General features: G+C 37.3%; 1 protein-coding gene and 1 long non-coding RNA gene across 2 annotated transcripts in view; one reads left to right on the forward strand and one right to left on the reverse strand.

Annotated features, from left to right (window-relative positions):
• Positions 1-23,197, forward strand: part of LOC116743005 — a 95,814-nt gene that overhangs the window by 70,086 nt on the left and 2,531 nt on the right. Inside the window, exon 4 of the long non-coding RNA XR_004346650.1 lies at positions 9,123-9,208. This is a non-coding gene — a long non-coding RNA (uncharacterized LOC116743005). The remainder of the gene's footprint in view (positions 1-9,122; positions 9,209-23,197) is intronic.
• UBL3 (ubiquitin like 3) overlaps positions 248-23,197 on the reverse strand; it is a 70,940-nt gene continuing 47,990 nt past the window's right edge. Inside the window, exons 2-5 of the mRNA XM_032610990.1 lie at positions 13,218-13,326; positions 8,105-8,191; positions 4,090-4,167; positions 248-3,167 (exon numbers count right to left, since the gene is read on the reverse strand). Of these exons, the coding sequence (XP_032466881.1) occupies positions 3,115-3,167; positions 4,090-4,167; positions 8,105-8,191; positions 13,218-13,326 (327 nt within the window). The 3' untranslated portion in view covers positions 248-3,114. The remainder of the gene's footprint in view (positions 3,168-4,089; positions 4,168-8,104; positions 8,192-13,217; positions 13,327-23,197) is intronic.

Raw genomic sequence — 23,197 nt, forward strand, 5'->3', positions numbered from 1 at the left:
AAAATAATAATGGGAAAAAAATTAAAGAGATGCCTGCAACAGTTACCAGTAAGGATGGTGTGAAGGTACACAAAATTTTGGTTGATCGCTTCTCTTTGGTTTCGGTAACAGAGAAGAAAAAAAGGCTGACATAATGCTGATTTTACTGAGGAATGTAATAAAATAAATGGAAGGAAAAAAGAGAAAAATAGTAGAGACAAAGAATATTTCTACACCAAAATTATGAAGTCACTTAAAAGAAGGGAAATATTCTACAACAGATGAAGAAAGTTTTAATTTCTTTTCACATTAAACATTGTTCACCACAGTCAGCTAACAGAAATTATTGTAACATTGGTCAAGATGACATAAAACAAAGGATAGATGTTTGTCACGAGAAAACCTCATGTAATGTGCGTGATGATGTTAAATACTACATTTTTCATGATAAGATACAACTTATCTTGAAGAGGAACCAAATAAGTCAGATCAAGGAGACATGCTGAGGTTTTAATAAAGAAGAAAAGCTTTGCCTTTTCCAGAATACTTCAAGTCTAGGACAATTTAGGTAAAAGACATGAGTTAAATACCAAGTGCTGGGCAGGGTCACAGGCCCGTAGCTCAGGTTTTATTTACAGGACTGGACCTCTGCGGCTCTCGCCTTTCAGCAAGCAAGCTGTTTGTGGCAGAGGGACCTTCAATGGGATATGATCGATCAATTTTAACCGGCAGGCAGTCCAAGGAACTATTTTCAAAGGGATGGTTGAGTATTTTCATGTATACGCTATTAAGGCATCTAAATTTTTGGTGTTTCCTGTATATAATTTTACTGCAATTTTCAAATTCTTCTTTTCATTTTGCACAACGATATCAGGTATTGAGAGACATAATTCTCTACTGATGAACCAGTTCATCCATTTTGCAAACTCTAAATTGAGGTCTTGTGAAGGGAAATTTATAATGTGGGAACACACAGAAAAATGTATTGAAAACCAATAGAGAATATGGTTAACCATAAAATTTCAATCACAATTAAATGTAGTCTTTAACTTTGGAGAAACAGAAGAATAATTAGAATTAAAATAGGTATTAAAAATAATTACCAGTAGTTTGTATTAGGAAAGAATACAGCCATAAATGGCTTAATTGCCCAATTAAGTAACTACCAGATTCTTCTTTAGTCCACACTAACAGAATTCACATGTGAGTTAGTCAACAAAGCATATAAATGTTCGACATCTCTTGAATAGAACATCTTAGTGATAACAGGGACTACATAATTCTACCCATTGTCGTGACTGCACAGATTAACCAGGTTAAATACCAGAGATACACTGGGATTCGTCCCAAACCTAACAGTAGAATATTAAACAAATTTTTTAAAGATTCAGAAATAAAAACTGAACAATTTTAACATGGATGAGACAGTGCTTAAACAATTATCAACCTAATCAAGACCTTTAAAATTACCACCAAAATGCATTACAATATTTTTTTTATTTAGTTTACAGAAAGGATCTATAAGTGCAGGTTGCAAAAGGAAAATGTTCAGTGCTATTTACATTCATTTTAAAACTCTGCTCTATACAAATTTAATTCTGATCAGTATGAACAATATTTTCGTAGATCTACTGCATATAAAGCCTTTTCGTCAAAGCATTAACAATGAATAAAATAACCTGATGACCTTTAAACAAAGCTGACCGTTTGAAACGATTTACACTTACTATTTGTAAGGGCCATGGACACTCATTTCAGTACAGAACATAACGTCAGCCTGCAACTTCATTTTTATAAAGGCTAAAGTTATTTATATGGAACATTGTTCTATATACTACACGCCAATCTATATTTAAGTTCTATAGTTAGGTATTTTATAAGTTTTTTATTAAATATATTCTACACGTATTTGTAATTTCATCCAGGAAGAATTTCTTCCCAGTGAAAAAATATAAAATCTTTTATATTTTTTACAGGTTTAGATGAAACTAGCTCATGCTTTAGTGCTGTGCAAATTGTTTTTAGCATATCAATTTTTAAATTATTGGTACAAAACAAAACAATGGCATCCCTAATCAAGTGTGCCTTGAAAATCAGCTTTTGACTTTAATACAATTGCAAGCACTAATACCCAATGCAAACTATGTAAAGAAACAAAATTAGTCCTATGGAGAATTTTTTAATTTTAAGAATTCATCTGAGGTCTCTAATGAGTAACTGTGACACTGGACACAGAGATGAGCAATAATTATGGAAAAATTCAATTTGCTGATATTCAAATACACAAAAGTGATGAATAAATGAGGTTTTCTAATATTTCTGCGCAATCACGGAGGTCTACGAGTGACTGGAATTTACTCCTGCGTTAAGGCTAGGACGCGAGCTCTCACCCATCTTGTGCTATGTGAACCAGCCCTCCGTCACTGTCTGACTAGAGTGCACATGTTAAAGGAAAAACAACTAGTCTCGTCAGCCCCTCTGCTGAGTAATTTCAACAAGAGGCACTTTTTGTTTCTTCACTTGTTGCAGTGAGAACAGTCGCACTCAGTGTAGGATTCTGTGCCAGTGCAGCCGCCATGGCTGACTTTGGTAGCATTCACCCAACATTTCAGTTTCTTTTCCATTTCTTACTCTCATGTTAGCCCAGTAATTAACTTCATTAATTGCTGTGTCTTCCAGTGTGGATTGTATATATGAGTATATTTCTAGGTACCATAAACCGTGTTATAAATTCTGCTGATGAAGAAAATAACTCAATCTTTTTTAGTGCACACTGTATTTGGAACACTTGATTTTGTTAGTTCTGGTAATGAAAATTTTTGTGGCAGCAAAATCGTTTCTGCTATGAAAGATAACTCGTTAACTTTTCCCCTGGAGATTGACTTGCATTCAAAAATCAATACATTTTAAAACTGCTCAACATAAACAAAAATACTGGAGATAAAAAATCATAGTGAAAAATGTTCTTGGTTCTTTTTACTTTCATGAGAAAAGATGACAGTGTTCATGTGATAGTTCAGGTCCACGTATTTATAGGCAGACTCTTCCTAAAGGTTCTGAAGCGACGTTGGGTCTCCTCTGGCCCAGCAGCATGAAAGACAAAGACTACATCACACCACGCTTGGCAGACAGTGTTTACAGGATCACACAGCAATTACTCTCTCCAGTCTTTTCGCGATTCCTCTGACCTAGGGAAGATGAAGAGAAGCCTTGTTTATAAAAATGCATGTGGGGGGCTCCCCGGGGGGGCTTTCCTGGTGGTGCAGTGGTTGAGAGTCCGCCTGCCGATGCAGGGGATACGGGTTCGTACCCCGGTCCGGGAAGATCCCACGTGCCGCGGAGCGGCTGGGCCCGTGAGCCATGGCCGCTGAGCCTGCGCGTCCGGAGCCTGTGCTCCACAACGGGAGAGGCCGCAGCAGTGAGAGGCCCGCGTACCGCAAAAAAAAAAAAAAGCATGAGGAAAGGGGCATAATAAGAAACAGCAAGCACAGTAAGAAACAGGATTTTTCTGTTTAATGTTTGCATTATTTTTAAATTAAAAAGCTATAGTAAATACCCTTTTAATTTTAGCCTGTTTCCAAAATGTCTGGTTATTTGCTTACTAACAAGTTCCATCCATAAACTATGAATAGAGTTTCTGGTGACTCGTTAGGTCTTAGCAATCATCCACAAAGTCACCTTCCCTCTCCACTGAGACGCAGCTCCAGGATGGATGGTAGCACCTCACCCTGCACTACCCTCCAAGAGCCTTCCCGGAAGCAGAAGGCTTCCGCAAGGCCAGCAGATGGCTGGGCGGGGGGCGGGGCGGTGATACCTGTCTTCACCCCCAAAACAGAGGCCCGCAGAGGTTTTTAACATAAGGGCCCACTTACCTACCCAGACACCCTAGAGATTCCACAGTCCTGCCCCTCCCTCTCCTCTCCCCCAAACCAAGATACACACATAAACACAGAGGAGAATCAAGGGACACGCTGATTTGGTTTGACTGCTAAGGACCAGTCACCATAAACTATGAAAACTTCTTCCCCTCAGAATTTCCAAGAAACGCTGAGCCACTTTTGAATGGCTGTCTGTGGCTCGAGTGAGAACCTTCTCGAGCGCACGGCTCACCTTGAGAGTTGGGCTCTGGCAGTGTCTCTCTGGCCACCAAGTGCATCACTGTTGTTTTGCCAAAAGGAAGTTTTAATGCTATGTGAAAAGCAGAAGACAACTTGTTACATATACACCAACCTGTTGAAATCACTAACCAAAATTGAAACCGTTTTAAAAATGGATTGCTTTTTGTATGACTTCCTCAACAGATGGCACTTCTTACCAGAGAGAGCATCTCTTACAAAATGAAATTAGGTTCATATTATCGGAAACAATTTTTATAATTCAGAAATTATTTAGCTATGGCTATCAGCTTGACACATATATACACATTGTTTAAGGAAGGGGACAAGAGAAAATGCATAACTGGTTAATATTGGATAATCTTTAAAGGAGAGAAGGAATTTCAACAAGGTTTTAAAGAATACTTTTTCTACATTAGGGGGAAGTTTAGATTAAGAGACATTTGTTTCTAAACCTAATTATGTTTAGTCACATAATAAAATTCCTGCACCAGACAGGCCACTATAAGGTAGAAACAGAAGAAATGACAAACATAATTTTAAACATAATAATGATATAATGATTTTATTATTTTTAACCTTATATGCGTCAATTAGAAAATAATTTTCTTAAAAAGGTTACTTTAAAAGAATCACTGTCTTGGCATTATTAGTAATCACTGTTTTCTAATCAAGTCTTTAAAAGGTTTTTCTCATTTATAAGTAATAATTTTTATTATGAAGTATTTCAGACACAGACTGATATAACGCACCCATGAACCACACTTACGCAAAAGTTTCATGGCAAATCCCTTTGTCATTCTGTGTATAAAATTAGAGGCAGCCGGTAGATCTAACATCTGGAGTTGTTTCCACAGCTGTGACGTTTAGTTCTGACTTTTCCGACTAGTCTCTTCACTGCAGACTTAAGGCAGGCCTAGACCCGTACTCAGCGAGCGCCTCCCTCCCACCACTTGCTCTTTCGACCTGCTCTACGGGATGATGGTTAAAAGGAGCCCTGATTATCTTCAATATTCCTAATATTTCATGTAGTCCAGGTGAGTTTCCATCTTACTTAAAGCTAGCCAGCCACTACGCTGTCTGTTCTCTTAATTTCTGAAGTTAAAATGAAGCATCGTGGCCCCAAAATACACACTAGGCTGAGAAAAAAGGAGGGCCTTTATTGGATAATCTCCTTGGCCTGACTTAACACTGAAATGCAAACAGGACTTTATATTATGAAACATTTCACTAAATGTATTGGGAAAGCCTGACTGAATTTAAAATGTCCACATACCAAGCTGTGTTCCACTCTCACACCACCTTCTTGACTCCAGTAAGCCAGACCTGGGTTACAGTTGCACCCTGCTACTTACTTACTGACTGTAAGATGAGTTCTGAGAGTTCTGTTGACCCCTCCCTACGCCTCAGCTTCCTCCACCTAAACTGGAGATAGTAATTCTATCACCTGCCCCCTACCACTGTATTGATTAAAAGAAACAATCCAAGGAAAGTGCTTGCCTCGGGGCTTGGCACAAAAAAAGCACTCCACAGATATTACCATGATCATCATCTTTTCGGGCAGCCAGGAAAACAGACCTCAGAGAACAGGTGAGTGAGCTGAGATGTAAATGTGCAGAGATGTTGCACAGGCCTAGAAAGCTGCTGAGGGGCTTACTGTTTGAAGCCACAAATTTGACTGACGGGGACTTAGTTTTCTTCTCCATCTGAATTTTAACTAGAAATTGCAGACACTGATACTAAGAGAAGGTAAAGGAAGAGGGATACCAGATCCAAGATGCTTTCTCTCCTTCGCTGTGGTGCTTCTGCTTTCTACTGGGACACTGCACAGTACCCAGAAGAGAGGTTCTCACCCTTTACAGAAAAATGACCAGGGACGGCAAATCGGTAGTAGATTGGGAGACAGGGCGGGGGAGGGTGGGCATGCAGAAATCTGCATTTAAAAATAAGTATCCCGGGCTTCCCTGGTGGCGCAGTGGTTGGGGGTCCGCCTGCCGATGCAGGGGACGCGGGTTCGTGCCCCCCGGCCCGGGAGGATCCCGCATGCCGCGGAGCGGCTGGGCCCGTGAGCCATGGCCGCTGAGCCTGCGCGTCCGGAGCCTGTGCTCCGCAACGGGAGAGGCCACAACAGTGAGAGGCCTGCGTACCTCAAAAAAAAAAACAAAAACAAAAAACAGGGAGACAAAGAAAAACAGCGACCAAAAAGCCACAAATAGTTCAATGTTATTACCCAGATTTACTGATCAACTTAAAAGGTCTAGGTTATATTCCTATGCTCTTTGTCTAAATCACTAAGACCAGAGATGGTCTGTTCTTGAAAAGATTGACAGCAACATAGAATGAGAGTAATAACGTAAGTCAATCTGTTAATCGGTCAAAAACAAATTCCAAAAAAAGTCAATAGTTTGATTTTAACACAAATTCTATTCATATTTAATATGAAGTTGGAACTTTGGGGCCACAACAGAGAGGTAATTAAAGAATTAAGTTGATAAGAAATTGCTCATGTAGATCAATACTCAAAGGGAAATGGAGTCTCAAGAGTCATTCGTGGAGTCAATAGATTAATTCAATCAACATTGACCCATCAACACTACAAGAGCTTATGTGAGGCACAGACAATCAAAAAAAGACTAAAATATGGCCCCATCCTTAATGAGTGTAAAATATAGCCATGGACAACACATTAAGAATTGGTCCATGTAACTACACAAAGAGCTATAAAGAAGTAATAATAACAACAACTACAAACCAAAAAGCTATATTTTAAACGGCAGATGCCTCTCAGTAGATAGCAGCACTTTTTAGACCAGTGTTATCAATGCCTCCAAAACTTGGCTGTGTGTAAAATTACATACTGAAACACCCCATCGACTTGATATTGTCATAATAATCATTTGCATTCATCTACTCCAAGTCACATAGTATTTTGACAGTGAATTTTATGTGTTTCTACTATGTAATACCAGAGCACCTTGAAGGAAGAGATTCTTTTTCAACCCTGTATCTTTCATTGTTTAGCAGTGTTGGCACATAAGAAATACATGCTGAATAAATGAATGAATGAACGAAAATATTCTACCTTTAAGGAAGAACAGATTAAACATTTCGATTATTAGGTTTAGAGGAAAGAAGTCATGACTTTATGTAAACAAGATATATTACAGTAGATCACTTCCTTCGCCTACATATTTCTAGTTCTCATAATATATTTGAAATACTTGTACTTAAATAAAAACAAATCCTGCTGATGGTAGACAATGTTCCACCCAGAAGGGGGCACTATTGAGCTACATTTCCCCATTCACATATAAAGAGCAGTAATAGCTAACAATTAAAGTGTTTACTACGTGCCAAGCACTGTTCTATGTGCTTTGAATTTATAAACTAATTCAACCCTCCCAACCTATGAGGTAGGCACTATGGTTATCCTAATTTACTGATGAGGAAACTAGGACAGAAAGCAGTGAAGTAACTTGCTCACGGTTACAGAGCCAGTAAGTAGTGGAGCTAAGATACAACTCAGACAATCTGGCTCTAAAATCTGCTCTTTCAGTCACTACACTACAGTTTCTCTAATGTTACTCACTTACCTTTATTCCTGCATGATTAGCAATTACATCAGTTAGAGTCAAACTGAAAACATACCTTCAGTATTCTATTTGAAAATCCATTACCATAAACCTTTCCTAGTTTGTGTGTCTCGCTTTAACTTAAAAATATTACATCTAAATTATATTATCCAGAAGTACACTTAAATTACATTTATAAAATATAGGTATGGACTCCCATCTGTAATGGCTTAGAGTTTATTCTACAAGGCAGTAAACACTTAATAATAGTGCTAAAATTAAACGGAATGAAAAATGTAAAGAAGTAGACATATCAAAAATTAGGCAAAATTCACAGTTTGAAATTATACATTTTTAGTAAGATAAGACATTAGCATTTAAACAGAAAAATGCTGCCATGAGACAGGCATTAAATCCCATTACAAAGGTAACTATTACCTCCTAATGTGACATTTCCATGTAGAAATCGTCCTTGATAAATAAGGCGTAGAATGTTTGGACTGCTGACCTGCTCTTCTTCCCAGTCTGAAAAGAACCAGGGAATTGTTAGGTGCATTTCAACATAAAATTAAGGTATTAGTGCATTGTTCTAAAATTCGGCTCCGAATCAGGTAGAATACATCAGAGAAGACGCTTGGTGCTTCCTTATAATTGGAGCAGTCACTGCCCACTTAATCACTGTCCTTGCTGTTCTCGTCAAATAGCAAGAGCCGCTTAAGGCTAGTTTTTGCTTCTTAAAGAACACTAAACTGTGCCAAAGTACGGTCCTGAAGTTTAAAAATGGAAACAAGTGAGTTGGGGAAAATCGAATCCTAGTTTTAAAAATGTCAGCTGAAAATGTTAATAACCAGTAATTAACCAATAATACTACCAATATTTGTACCTTTTAAAATATACATTTGAGGCTGGAAACAATAGGTTTAACAAAGATTTTTAAAAGAATTAATATATTGATATAGAGCATAACAAAAAATTATACCTCAATAACTGGAAAACAAACATTTAAAAAAACAGAACAACAAAAAACTTAGGTGTTTACTTTTGGGTAATGTTGATAACTTTATCGTTTTTTTGAAGCCAATTGATAAACATTAAAGACACAACTTTAGTTCACTTTACCCAAAATTCTCAGTATAAACTTGAAAAATAACATATTAGAAGGTGCTATATAAGTATGAAAGCTAGGATAATGTACAAAGAAAATCAAAAGAGAAACTGGTAGGTAGAATGAATAACAGAAGATTTCATTTTAGTGTATAACTTACATTATAGTAAAATATGGAATATGATTCTGTTAAAATAATGGTTTGAGAACAGTAGTATCATGACAAGGTATGGGGTTAGTAATTTTCACTAGCTTGTAGATACAGAATTTGAAGCTCTGATTTTGAAAGGTTTGAGAATTTCATCATCATCTTCCTCAAGAATTCTAGTATCATGTGTTTGTTTCCTATAGAAGCTCCTGTTTTCAGGCGATGATAACTGTCAACACACAAACTAGTTTAAAGTAGCCTGAAGAGCAAGGGACAGAAGAGAAAGGAGGTAAGTAGAGCACTTTTCTTCTTGCCTTTTTTTGAGTGTTCAAAATGATGAATATGAATTTGATAAAACCAGTGCCTGTCAGTGACTCAGCACAACAGGAATGGGTAAGGAGAAGTGAAACTCATTCATTCTCCCCCAGGCCCCCGTCTCGTCCCTCCCCCTGGGGTGTCTCTGTTGCCTTCTGACTCCAGGGCTCCCAGGTCCCTCTTCTCCAGAAGAAAGAATAAGTTGTCAATTGTTAACACTTTCGTATGGATTACTTTGAATTCATCACACCCAAACTTATTGTTTAATAGAATATTTCTTTTTCCTTTCCTTTAGCGTTGTTCATTTTATTCTGTCACGATAATTTCTACCTAATCTAATTTTACATGGGTCAAATTGTATTTTGTGTTAAATGTCCTCAATGTCAAAATGCCAGGGTTAAAATATTCTCCTATAATTTTTCTTTTTAAAATAATTTTCATTCAATTTATTCAAACTAAAAAAAAACATTTACCCATCTCTCCCCTCCCCACACCTTGTGCAACCACCAATCTGCTCTCTGTTATATATGAGCTTGGCTTTTTTTTTTTTAAGATTCTACATACAAGAGATATCATCGGTATTCATCTTTCTCTCTCTGACTTATCTCACTTTGCATAATTGCCCTCCAGGTCCATCCATGTTGTTGCAAATGGCAAGATTTCACTCTTTTTTTTAATGGCTGAGTAATATTCCATTGTGTATGTGTGTGTCTCTCACAATTTCACTATACATTCATCCACTGATGGAAACTCAGGTTGTTTCCATATCTTGGCTATTGTAAATAAAGCTGCAATGGGCATAAGGATGCATATATATCATTTCGAATTAAGTGTTTTCATTTTCTTCAAATAAATACCCAGAAGCAGAATTGCTAGACCATATAGTAGTTCTATTTTTCATTTTTTGAGGAATCGCCGTACTGTTTTCCAAAGTGGCCGCACCAATTTACATTCCCACCACTGTGGCTGGGAATGTAAATTGGCCTCCTTTTCTCCACATCGTCACCAACACTTGTTATTCCTTGTCTTTTTGATAACAGTCATTCTAACAGGCATGAGGTAACATGTTGTTATGGTTTTGATTTGCATTTCCCGGATGATTAATGATGTTGAGCATCTTTTCTTGTGCCTGTTGCCCATCTGTGTGTCTTCTTTGGAAAAATGCTGTTCAGATCTCCTACCCATTTTAAAACTGGATTGTTTGTTTTTTTGCTGTTGAGTTGTATGAGTTCCTTGTATACTTTAGATATTAGACCCTTATCAGATATATGAATATTTCTGGTCAAGATATAAAGACAAATGACAGTAATTGTCTAATTTACACGGAAAAAAAATTCTAAAAACGTTTAAAGTATTTTTTTGAGATGCAGAAACGTGACGCCACGTATTTCTTTATCCTACACAGAGTGTCCCGATTCTCATGTGCTTCTGTGGTTTAACACGCTGTCTTCCTTTCCTTCTCAGAGGATCTGAAATTTAAAGAGACCTGTAGAAGAATAATGCTTACAGGAGGAATTTCAGCTACTAGCAACATATATTTAGTGGGTTATTTTTTGGAACTCTGAGCCAATAACACTATGTGCCTGACTTTCCATCTATTAACAATATTCCACTAAGCTGCACAAGAATATACCAAAGGAAACCCACTCCTTCCAAAAATATATCGCACAAAGTATTTCCTTCTACTAATTTAATACTCACTACTTTTATTATTAGCACCAATAAATATTTACATTTGCTGACCTTTAGTGCATTATGTGATACAAAGCAGACCTCGATTTTTTAATGCTTTATATAAAATAAAAATTACTTATTTTTATTCCCTGCAGTGTCTAAAACTGCTGAGTAGAACTGGCAAACTGAGGAAAAGATTGGGTTCAAAAACCTTTTCTATGAAAATAAGTAACATAGAATTGATACAATTTCCAACACTGGTAGATGGTTTGGGAAACTATGTTACGGACCTGCACTTGAATCTCACCTTTGTTTACCATTAATCAGGATACTTTAAAGAACTGAAACTACTTTTAATGTCTAAGTCAAACAATCACGAAGGTGAAACTATCTCCTTTACCTCAAGTTATGGCGTAACCCTTGCAGCCGGGGTTGTAGTGCCCTCTTCTACAACACGCCCACAGATGTCAAAAGCCTATCTTCAACCTCCACCCCACAAAAGTCACAAAAGGCATCTTTACACTTAGTACAACATCACCACCACACAGGTATTTAAAAACGCTTTCCATACTCTTACTTATCTACCCTGTCTGGCTATGAAGAAAATCCAGTATTCTAAGAACCCAAGTTTAGTTTACTTCAGCTCTTCTGAAATGCCTTCGTATCTATGACCTCTAGCTTCAGTCTCTTCCTGACTTAGGAGCTAGTGTTGACTTGTTCCTTGGTTATCAGTGAGAAGAAAGATCCAGTCATTTGAAAGTGTTTGTCTAAAGCAGAGTATTTCTTAAACTCAGGTCTATGAATCCACAAAGACAGGTTCTTAGGGTCTCAAAGTCCTCTTCAATAAGTTCTAGATTCTGTTTTCATTTTAATGATAATCTGCAAGAGATTATCTAGATAATTCAGATAATTACCTTACAACCAAGTACAGCCTTGGGATTTTAGTGCCCATGTATGCATTTAAGTTTATGATTGTACTGGTGCCAAGCAGTACTTCTTTGTCAAGAGGTTAACAAGAAAAGAACAGAGGTTGACTTAATACATAAACGATGCATTCTTGTTAAGTGAAGGCTGAATGACAATTTGGTACACTGTGTGAATGAAGGTTTTGTGGTGAATCTGCAGATAACTGGGTTCTCATACAGCAAGTAGTAGCAGAGGCATGCCACACTCAGCAGTACCATATTCACGGTGCAAGCAGTGAGTTCGTTTTAGCAAAAATATATCATGTGGCACATTGGAGTTGTTAGTTTGAACGTTACCGGTTTTAGAGTTCTATTTGCATTTTCTTTGTAGATCTGTTTTAGTTTTATGGTTGTATACAAGTTAATAAGGATAAAGAGTTAATTGAGTTATATGTTTCTATCCTTAAAAATAAACATTATAACAAAAATAAGTCAGCACTAGGGAATCTACAAGAATTTTCTTCCTGTAAGGAGTTCCATATATATTTTTTAGGTTGAGAAACACTGACCTAATTGATTCATTTTGTATACACTGTGTTCTTTGTTAAAACAAGTCTTGTGATTTAAAAGTCCAAGCTGCTTTGGTAGTAAAATTAAGTGAAATCAGCTGAAACAGTCATATCACTATGGTACATGCCATTAAAAGGGTCAAGATGACTTGGGTTAAGTTTAAAGGAAGAACATAAGCTAAAGACTCACTTGAGGATGGCAAGCCGGTCTTATTACATAGAAAAGAATCAGAGAAAGGAATAAGACATACACACGCCCCGCCCCCGCGCCCAAATTCTGTTTGTCATGGATACTGGCTTGAAAATGCAATGTATAAATGGATTTTATACCTTCTTGACCTTGTAGTAGTTCAGAGAACACAGGAAGTGACATGAATTAGAAATTAACTTTGTGTCAAGCTCAATTTTAAACAGGCTATGTATAGAATAGACCAAAGAGAACGTATTAAAATTTGTTAAAGACAGTTTTTCTTTCCTTTTATTTGTGTTTTGGTATAAATAGGGTTACTGATATGAAAGTGTGTATGTGTGTGTGTGTGTGTGTTAGCCACCTTGTGTATTCTTTAAAAAAAATAATTTTCTTTTATCAATACATTAAAACAGCTCTAAAGCCAACCAGGGACTTGATGCACTGGCTCCGTTATCATTCTGCAGTGAAGGAGCTGAAAAGCAAAACCCAGGAAGGATGCAGCAACCCCCTTAACTTTAAGCCTTATACCCTCAATCATTTGTTTGTTCTCTTTTATTTACTTACAACTTTTTCAAAATGTTTGTGAAACAAGGTAGGGCATGAAGAATTAACATTATTCATTCTCAAGAGAAAAATACCACTCACCCATTGGCCAATTGTCATACACATGCTTTGCAATGTCAGAAGCAGAATCATTAGGAGAAAACAGGAACTCTTTTGTTTTCCCGCTTACCAAGATGAGGCGCAAGTTTATCTGAAAGAAGACAATGATTCTTTTAATATAAATCTTGAAATTTTTTAAATAAAATAATAACTCATAATCTTTTCATTTCAATAACATTCTCAGTTATTACTAATGCCATTTCCTGGTTTTTATTTACTTAAATTATAAAAAGATTCTTTTTAAAGAATGGGAATTTGAGACATGATTTTATTTCCATTATTTAATATATATATGTGGGGGGGTAATTTACCATAATAAACGAACAAAGGAAAACCAAAATTCATTATACTTTTAAACTTTACTCCAGCAATGCTCAGAATTTTACAGGTTATCACTATAACTACAAAATACACATTTTCCATTGAAATGCTAATACTGGTTACCCTGCAGATCACATCACTAAACAGGAAAAATAGTTACTTGCTAATCTGCTTCTTAGGAAAAAGAAAGAGACAAGGATTATATACAACTTTTTATCCTATAAAAAATTTTCAAACCTAAACAAATGAACCAGAAACTATAATTTTAAAGAACTTTATTAGAGTTAATAGAGGATTCAATAATTGTAATTACTTTAATCCCAATTACATGATCGCTCATTTCTGTGGGAAGGGGAGGAGGCGCCATGTGTGACAAAGAACACAGATTCACCCTCACCGGAAAACCTAAACTGGATGAGAGAACTACAAATTCTGAGATCCACAGGATTTACAATTCCAAGTCCATGTATTTTCCAAAAAGTTCACTTTTTCATTTTTGTCTTTATCCATAATTAATGATATTATTTAAAACCACGATATTCATTAATTTCCCCTATAAGTTACAGAAATACAAGTGCGGTTTTCTATACCTCCAGGCGTCTGTTAAGAGACCAAATAACACCTTCCTAAAACTTCCAGTCCTGAGCTCAGCGCTGGGACTAGCCTAGCTTCTTTATATAGAGAGAACAGAGAATGTCATTGTACCAGTTTGAATTGCGCCAGGTCCTAGGTTACCCAAGCTCTCCTCCTCAGTTACTAACATTTTTTTTTCCTCAGAAAAAAAACCCCAGAAAATCTTTAAGATGACAAAGCCTACAGTGAAAACACTGGTGCCTACTGCAGCAACACCAGGATGCCAGGTCACTGATTTACTACTATCTGCCACAACAGTGGCCATTGCCACTCCCAGCGCCTCACCGCTTTGAAAGTGTGCTGAAAGTTATAAAATATCTCCTCTAGAAAAATGCTATACACGGGCTTCCCTGGTGGCGCAGTGGTTGAGAGTCCGCCTGCCGATGCAGGGGACACGGGTTCGTGCCCCGGTCCGGGAAGATCCCACATGCCGCAGAGCTGCTAGGCCCGTGAGCCATGGCCGCTGAGCCCGCGCGTCCGGATCCTGTGCTCCGCAACGGGAGAGGCCACAACAGTGAGAGGCCGGCGTACCGCAAAAAAAAAAAAAAAAAAAAAAAAGCTATACACAAACAATTCTGCATTCAATGGAATGCAACTGAATTCCATAGTAGATGGAATAGAACTAGGTTCCATATTAGAAACTGTATTCTAACTGTATGTACACTATATCTCAATTTTTAAAGTATTTTAAAAGATAAAAGAAAAATCTACATTTCAGGTGAAAAGCCCTTTCAATATGTCCAATATGAATTTTTGCTGCCTTTCCTAATTAAAATGAACTTAGACCAAAGAACTTAATACAGGAAGAGATCTGATGAAATCACACTGCTATAAAGAAGTAATTTGATTCAGAAACTCTAAGTTCCATTAGAACAAAATTCAAGTAATAGTTTGCAAGGATGATTTTATTGTAAGAAAGCACCACCTTATTCATCTCCTATAACAAGTAATGAGTGATTCCCAAAGCAAGAAACCTAACATCTACACGATACAATGTGAATTTTAGTTCTCACACATATATCACCATTCAAGGCTGTCTGTCTCCTTACGTGTGAATATTGGTAAATACATATTTGCTCTGAACTTATATGGAATCTTTTAATAGCTTCAAACTACTGTGTAACAGCCCTTCAGTTATTAATGCCCAAGAAATTATGCCCTTCATAATGGTTCAGCCACATGTCTCTGCTTAACCAGAAAGAAATATAATTAAATTCAGGCTTCCTAAGAGTTATGTAAGTGATATGAACCTACTATTTCCTGGAATCAACTTTTAAGTTTAACGTTCATTTCTATTGAGCTTTTCTTCAAATTATATTTAAAAATAGCAAAGAAAAGAGGGAAGGAGGACCTAATCCTTATCTTCTATAAAGTTTACACTAATGCATACTTTAGATTTTCCCTAATATCCACCAATATGGAAATGGAAAAGTAAATGATAGCACATCCTTACTATGGAAATTTCCCACAGTCATTAAATGACGTAAGATATAGATCTATATGATTTGACATGGCAAGACATCCACAATACATGAAACAAAAACAAAATAATCCACATACCTCCACCCCATAAATACATAACACTAAGTGCATTCATGCTGCAAAGTTCTTGGCATTTCCTATTTTAAAACTGATATAATCACTGTCACTAACAAACTGATATTTCACTTTCATATTTAAAAGTCAACGGTCTAACAAATTTATGTTTATCTAGATGTTCAGAATGTTGAAAACTTCTGGCCTGTAGATGTGTTTGACACAGGTTAAAAAGTATTTTTTAAAATGTTTACAGGTGGGCATGAACTTTTCAGTTTGACACACACCCTACTAATCTCGATACACTCACACTGGTCTGCTTCATACACTTAGACCTGGCTGGCCCCAGAAAACATTTAAGTTTATAATGCGTGGTAAAGTTTGAAAGTGGCTTTGGGCTACAAAATGAGAACAGAAAGCAGAGTAAGACTTTAAAACCTACTTAGAGGGAAACTAATCACCCCTTTGGGTGGGGAAAGGGGAGAACGTGACAACTGCAAGAGTAAGTCTAAAAGTACATCAACCTAAGAATTTATCAAATCTTACCGTTAAACTATCTGTAACTGACAGTAGCAGTTAAAGACTGCATTTGGAAAGAAGCTTAAGTCCAAAATTAAAACTAACAGCAATAAACCCACAAAACTAAGTGGCTGAGTAAAGTAACACATTGCCTGAAACACTTCCACTGCCTGGAGCAGTGCCTGGCACGTAGTAGGTGTTCAACCGGTATTTGTTGACTCACTAATGTTTCAGTTTCTTCAGTTTGAAGACTCAAGTAGAGATGCAGACTAGATAGGTCAGCACCAAGATCAAAATCCAGGCTTCCACATTCTGGGCATTTTATTAAATGACAAGTGTAGTAAGTAGAATGAGAATGGATAGTAATTTTGTGGTAGTGACACGGACGTGTGGATATTTCAATGTGTAGAACCCTCGGTGTTTAATTTGTCAGGGTCTGGATCTTTAGTGTCAGCAATATGGCACAATTTATATAAATGCTGTCATTTAGTAAGGCGCTCTGAAAAGTGAAGTTAATCTTGAGCTCCCATATTAACATGTATATTGTGCCTAGTTTTCAAATGAAGATAAAGACTGGGTTTATTGATACGTTAGATTAACAGATGAGTCTGGACTTGTTCCTATGCTTATATCTATGTGACAGCCTTGTCCCTAGACTAGAAGCATGAATCCATCTGCCTCAGTATGCAGTCAAGTATATCTTAGGACTGTAACACCAAGGGAGGAAAAACACTGAATTCCCATCATTTCCTTTAGAAGAAGTCCTGAAAGCAATCACCCAGACAAACATCTAGCTACACAGGTTGGTCAGCAGTTAATTGTTCTTATATTATAGTTAGAATCTCTCAGGCTTATTCAGATAAATAATGTCAATTATAGCTCCCCTCAGTAAATGTATAGCAATTCCTACAAATTTCTTTGTAGGAATTTTCTTTTAGAAGATTATGTATTAATTATTTAAATACTCATTAATGAAAGACCTTTTTACTTCTTTGAAGCCAAATCAATCTATAAAATACCTTAAAAGAACCTCTGCTCATGAGGTAGTGGGATTCTCAACACATCGACGGATTACAACACTCTTATTTACAGCTTAAAATGTGATATACTGATATACATACTTATCTAAAAACAAAACTGTTAATTAGGACTCAATGACTTGGTATGAGACGGAGCTCCTATTATGTAATGAAATCCCCAAGGGATGGCACTTAGGTCATCCAAATGAATTATATATTTTATAATTACTTTTGAGGCAAAACAAAACAAGACTATTAGTGTGGTAGAACTACCACGATAATTTCCCGTAAGGCCAATGGAAACAACGGAAGCTCTTCCATGCACGTAATTTCAAGTTAAAAAAAAAAGTTTTCGGTCAAATTGATTGCCATTCCTATTTGTTACATTATATCAATTTGGAGAAATCTCACCTAGAGCTTAATTCACTCAACAATTTGTTTTCAACTGGTCAGGATGGAAAAATTTAGAGGAAGGAAAGAGGGGGCATGGAAGAGGGGACTAACTGGAATATAAACGGGCAATAGGAGGTGGACCATGCGCTGTAAAAGAAATATGAAAATATGGCTGTTTTCTACAAAAAGATCAACATGTTGATCAAAAAAGGAACCCGTGACTTCCCTGAGAGTCTCTGAGGAGTAAACTGAGTCCTGGGGCACACTACTCCACTTCCTAGGGAAGCACCTTGGCCTTTGCAGTGCTCATTCCTGCCTTTTTTGCTAAAGGATGAATAAGTGGCCAGTGGGAAAGATGTTAGACTTCCTTTGAAAATCACTTTTTAAAAGCTCTCAATTTATCTCAAGGGGATTATACCCAGTAAAAAAAAAAAAAAAAGTCAATCTAAAAGGCTACATACCGTATGATTCCACTGATACAATGTTCTTGAAATGACTAAGGTAGAGATGGAGAAGAGATGAGTGGTGGCCAGGTTTTAGGAAGAAGGGAAGGCAGTGGCTGTGTTTATAAAGGAAGCACGGGGATCCCGGGGGTGGAACTGCAATGTGTGCTGCTGTGTTTACATCTGCACGTGTGATACAACTGCACAGACATGAATGAGTGCATGCAAAACTGGAGAAATCCGAATAAAGTCTGTGGATTTTATTAGCGTCAATTTCCTGTTGAGCTACTGTACTAGTTATAAGATACTACCATTAGGGAAAAGTAGGTGAAGGGTGTATGGGATTTTTCTGTACTACTTCTTACAGTTGCATGTGAATCCATAATTACCTTGAGATAAAAAGATGTAAAAACAAGCGCTCAACTTGCTAATAGTTGATATGGTATTATGTTTGTCTCTACTTATTTTTCTTATTTTCATTTGAAGATGAAAAGCGCTTTTTAAAACATAATCTTGTATTAAAATAGCTACTTGATCTAGAGGAAAAAATATAAACCGACCATTGACTTAAGACAAGGTATGAAGTTGAAAACAGATAAGCATTTCTTTTCTAGAGTTACGGATTTTTATAAATGGCATATTTTGAATTTTTGTTAACTGTATGTTAAAGAAAAATGGAATGAAGGAGGAATGTGTTCACGTTTCTACACAGGACTGATTTAAAACGAATTATTCAAGTAACTGCAGTGCTAAAATAGGATAATTATATATTTCACAAACTTTCTTTTAGTTGTTTTATTCAAACGTTTTCTGAAACAGACACTATGTTTGGTGCCTGGATTACAAAACATTTAATATGAAATCCCTGGAGGATTTCATACCCTTGAAGCTATGAGACATACAAACATAATTATGGAGGACAGGCGTGGCTACAAAATGCTCAACAAATATTTGCTGAATGAACATAAAAGAGAACAGAACGGAGAACCTGTGAGCTGGAGATTCCAGGGTAGGGAAAAGAAGTAAAAATGCTACCGGCCTGCCGTCTTTTGTGTGGCTTACTACACAGGCACCTAGTTAGCACTAGTCTAGCCAGGCTCTGACGCAGGTGTTCCTACCCACATTTCAGAGCTGTGGGAAGGAGTGTAGAGACCTTAGTAAGTGGGAAGCTGAGAGCTGAACCCAGTGCACTAACAACCCAGAACCTGCTGTCTGCCATTCTGCTCAAGCAAACCAAGTGGTCCTGGCGAATTCCTCACCATGGTCTCCATGATTATTCTCTGTCATCTAGATCACACTTGCCCCCACTATGCCCCAATGACAGGTACCTTCTTTCAGTTCCTCAAAATCGCCAAGTTCTTCCCTGCCTCAAGGCCTTTACCCAGGCTGTTCCTTCTGGTCGGAGCGCTCGGTGCCCCCATGCTCCCTACCCCAATCCACACACACTCTGGGCTCATATGTTTGACAGGGGATGACATAAAAAATTCTCCCGAGCCTAACCATCCTGGATGAAACGATAAAACTAAATTTTTGAAAGAAGAGCAGGAGAAGAATTTCAAAATAGAACTGAAGAAGCCAAGACAGCATTCCTACTTTCTACTGGAATGAAGGAGCAGTCCTATTTGTGAAGAAGTTAATATAAGGCATTCATGAAAACAGATTTTAACTTCTAAGAAAATACACCTGAATTCTTGTCTCGGAATTTACTTGTATTATGTAGTCTTAAACTCAGGTACACTGAGACTTGCTAAATGGATTAAAACTATGGGATCTGTTTCTGTCTTCTTTTTAACACTTAAAATGATGTAGAGTCTAATATACATGAAATATGAAATCTTTAGAGGTAAAAACTCAGTGGGATTCCTTATTTTTAATTGTAGAAACACTCACCTACCCTGAAAAATAGGTAAAGGGGAGGTCAGAGAGTTCTCTAGCTTAAGTCCCAAGTAAAACTTTTACAACATCTCATGTTACGTGGAATGTTAATCTCCAGAACATTTGACTCATTTTGAAACGTGGGAGAACTACATCCCAAAGCAACACTTAACGCTTTTTGAATTACATGAACCCATCAACTGTTTATAGTCATTATTTTTTGACCACTGGACAATAAAAATGAATTGATAATAATAGTGAATTAGCCTACTCGCTTTCTATATAGATTGACTTTTTTTTTTTCATCAGTGAAGAAACAAAGAAAATGTTGAGTTCTTACAAGTACAATTTAAAATCAAACACTGTAGCTTAAAATTTGTGCAGCATTTAGTGCCTGGCACATAGTAAGTGCCTGACTGACTCTTATCACACGTCTCCTGTTACATCGTCGTCATAACCCTCATCAGTTTAGTAAGTCACGTAACACTAACCACATGGTGCTCTTTCTTTAGATACTTAATAATGTACGTTTACTTTAAAATAAGTTTGGGAAACTTGGATAAAATTAAAATTCCATGAGAAAACTGGATAATATATTTTCTTGAGAATCCTTGAAAATTATTCTTAATATTATAATTTTTCCTTCAAGTTCTAAATCCTATAAACTTAGAAAACATGTTAGTAATGGAATTAAATTATGATTTTGCATCACTTTAAAACCTGACTATAGGATATCCCTTTAAAACGTGCCCCTAAATAGGATACAAACTAGCTGCTTTAACAAGATTTCAATATGAAATAGTAGCAGTCTGATTTCCTATACATACTATCAACTAAACAGCAACTCTGAATGAAAGTAAAGCACTCTCTTTGGGACACTGGGTTTGTATACAGGGAAACCCTTGTTTTGAGGATTTTTAGGTCTTATAACTCACTTTAATAAGAACAACAGTTCAGTACAATTGTTTCTGTCAACCAAGCACTTAATATATTAAATTACAGACAGGAGAAAGGGAAATGGCAAAAGCAAAGCAATAAAGGACACTGGGGAAGGGAGAGAACTTTTTCTATATTCATAATATGTATTTTCATGTACTTCAGGAAGGTGACAGTTTTTTTCTCTGCCCATCTCTCCTTAGTGGAAATACAATGGTGTTAAGTTTTCTGGCTAACAGCCTAAAATCATGAGAGAAGAAACTAATATTTATTGACTACCAACTAAGTACTAGAACTTTTCCTTACATACATTGTATTTTGGCACCTACTATATAGCACTGTCTCTTCTCTCTAATCACCTAGCTACTCCGATAAATCCAGGTATGACACAGCATGAATCTTTCAGACATCTATACTTCTTACACTTGTCTTGGCTTTGCCATTATTTGAGGTGTGTGCCAGGTTACATTTGAGGTTCCTGTGGGTGTCAGTTCCCAGATGCTCTTCCTCTACTTCTTCTAAGCTATTATCAAATTCTCAGTACTATAAATTCCATGCCTTTTACAGTATTCCTCAATCATTCAACTTTTAAGATTGCAGGGAGTCTCAGGATTCATCCAGCTCTTAGACAGGGAACAGACAAGGCAAAAGGCCCTGGAAGACTAGCTAGTTAGTGGCAAAGCAGAACAGGAACCCAAGCCTCTCTCCTAGGTCAGGGTTTGCTCCAGCATAACTTCAGTGCCTCCCTAAACCACCCTCCCAGTCTCCTCTAGAGCTTTCAAAATATTGGACTTATGTCTTATTCAGATAGGCACTCCAGAAGGGCTTGCTTTTCTCTTAGGAGTCAGGCAACTTTTGAGGCAAAAATACTCCTTATCTGCTACATACTAGCTGAAAACTAATCCTGCATTTCTCTGAATGATGGAACTTCTAGAGAATATAAGTAAATGTCAAGAGGAAAAGAGTTTTCATTTACTGTAAAATAAGTTTGGAAGTGCCAGGTTAAAAAATTCAAACAAGGTATCTGCAAGGAGCTTGGGGAAGGAGGAATGTGGAGTTACTGTTTAATGAGTAAAGAGTTTCAGTTTTTCAAGACGAAAAGAGTTCTGGAGATGGATGGTGGTGATGGTTGCAGAACACTATGAATGCCTTTAATACCACTGAACTGTACATTTAAAAATGGTTAAGATGGTAAATATTATATGTACTTTACTACAATCTAAACACACACAAAAAATTTATAAAGCAAAATTCAAAGTTTCCTCACTGCAAAACTTCTCAGAATCTTTCATGTGCCAAAATGAATTTGTGAATTTCCAAGGGGAACAGGGGTCTGTATCAGAGTATTCAAGACTTCTACTTTCAGCTGATATTCCCAGAGACTGAACACACAAATGTCTGTTAAACAAGCAACTAGGCTAGATGCTGTAGAAGATACAAAGATGACCAGTAGCTCTCCAGTACTCTGGGTTTGCTCTCAAGCATTCACCCACCTCCACGGACAGTGAGGCTAAGGCAAGAAGGTCACTGAAATTCAAGTCTGCTTCCTTGAATGGCACACAGGAGTAGTTTGTGTGGCCACTCCAGCCTACACCGCTCAGTACGGATTTTCAGACTTGTCGGGCGTGGTGTGTTGACGCAGAGCCTGATTTGCATGGAACAGAAAATCAGCCATCAGTTCTATGGCATATTTTATCACAAAAAAGTGCTGAAACAGTTTTAATTAAAATCATCTACACCTGCTGTTAGAGGAGGTCAAAATGACTTTCCTCTTTACAGCGTAACTGTGAATTAAACATTTGCATCACTGTCAAATGAAAGGACAGTATATATCCAAAATGGTCTTTAATATTAGAGTAAAATTCACATAAGATGGACCCATTAAAAACACACAATTGATAAGTCTTATCTTTCCCATATACTTTTTTTTTTTTAATTAATTAATTTATTTATTTTTGGCTGTATTGGGCCTTCGTTGCTGCGTGCCGGCTTTCTCTAGTTGCAGCGAGCGGGGGCTACTCTTCGTTGCGGTGCGTGGGCTTCTCACTGCGGTGGCTTCTCTTGTCGCAGAGCACGGGCTCTAGGTGCACAAGGTTCAGTAATTGTGGCTCGTGGGCTCAACAGTTGTGGCTCGCGGGCTCTAGAGCGCAGGCTCAGCAGTTGTGGCGCACAGGCTTAGTTGCTCCATGGTATGTGGGATCTTCCCGGACCAGGGCTCGAACCCGTGTCCCCTACATCGGCAGGCAGATTCCTAACCACTGTGCCACCAGGGAAGTCCCTCCCACTT

The sequence above is a fragment of the Phocoena sinus genome, chromosome 18 (assembly GCF_008692025.1).
Source record: "Phocoena sinus isolate mPhoSin1 chromosome 18, mPhoSin1.pri, whole genome shotgun sequence".
Lineage (NCBI taxonomy): Eukaryota > Metazoa > Chordata > Mammalia > Artiodactyla > Phocoenidae > Phocoena > Phocoena sinus.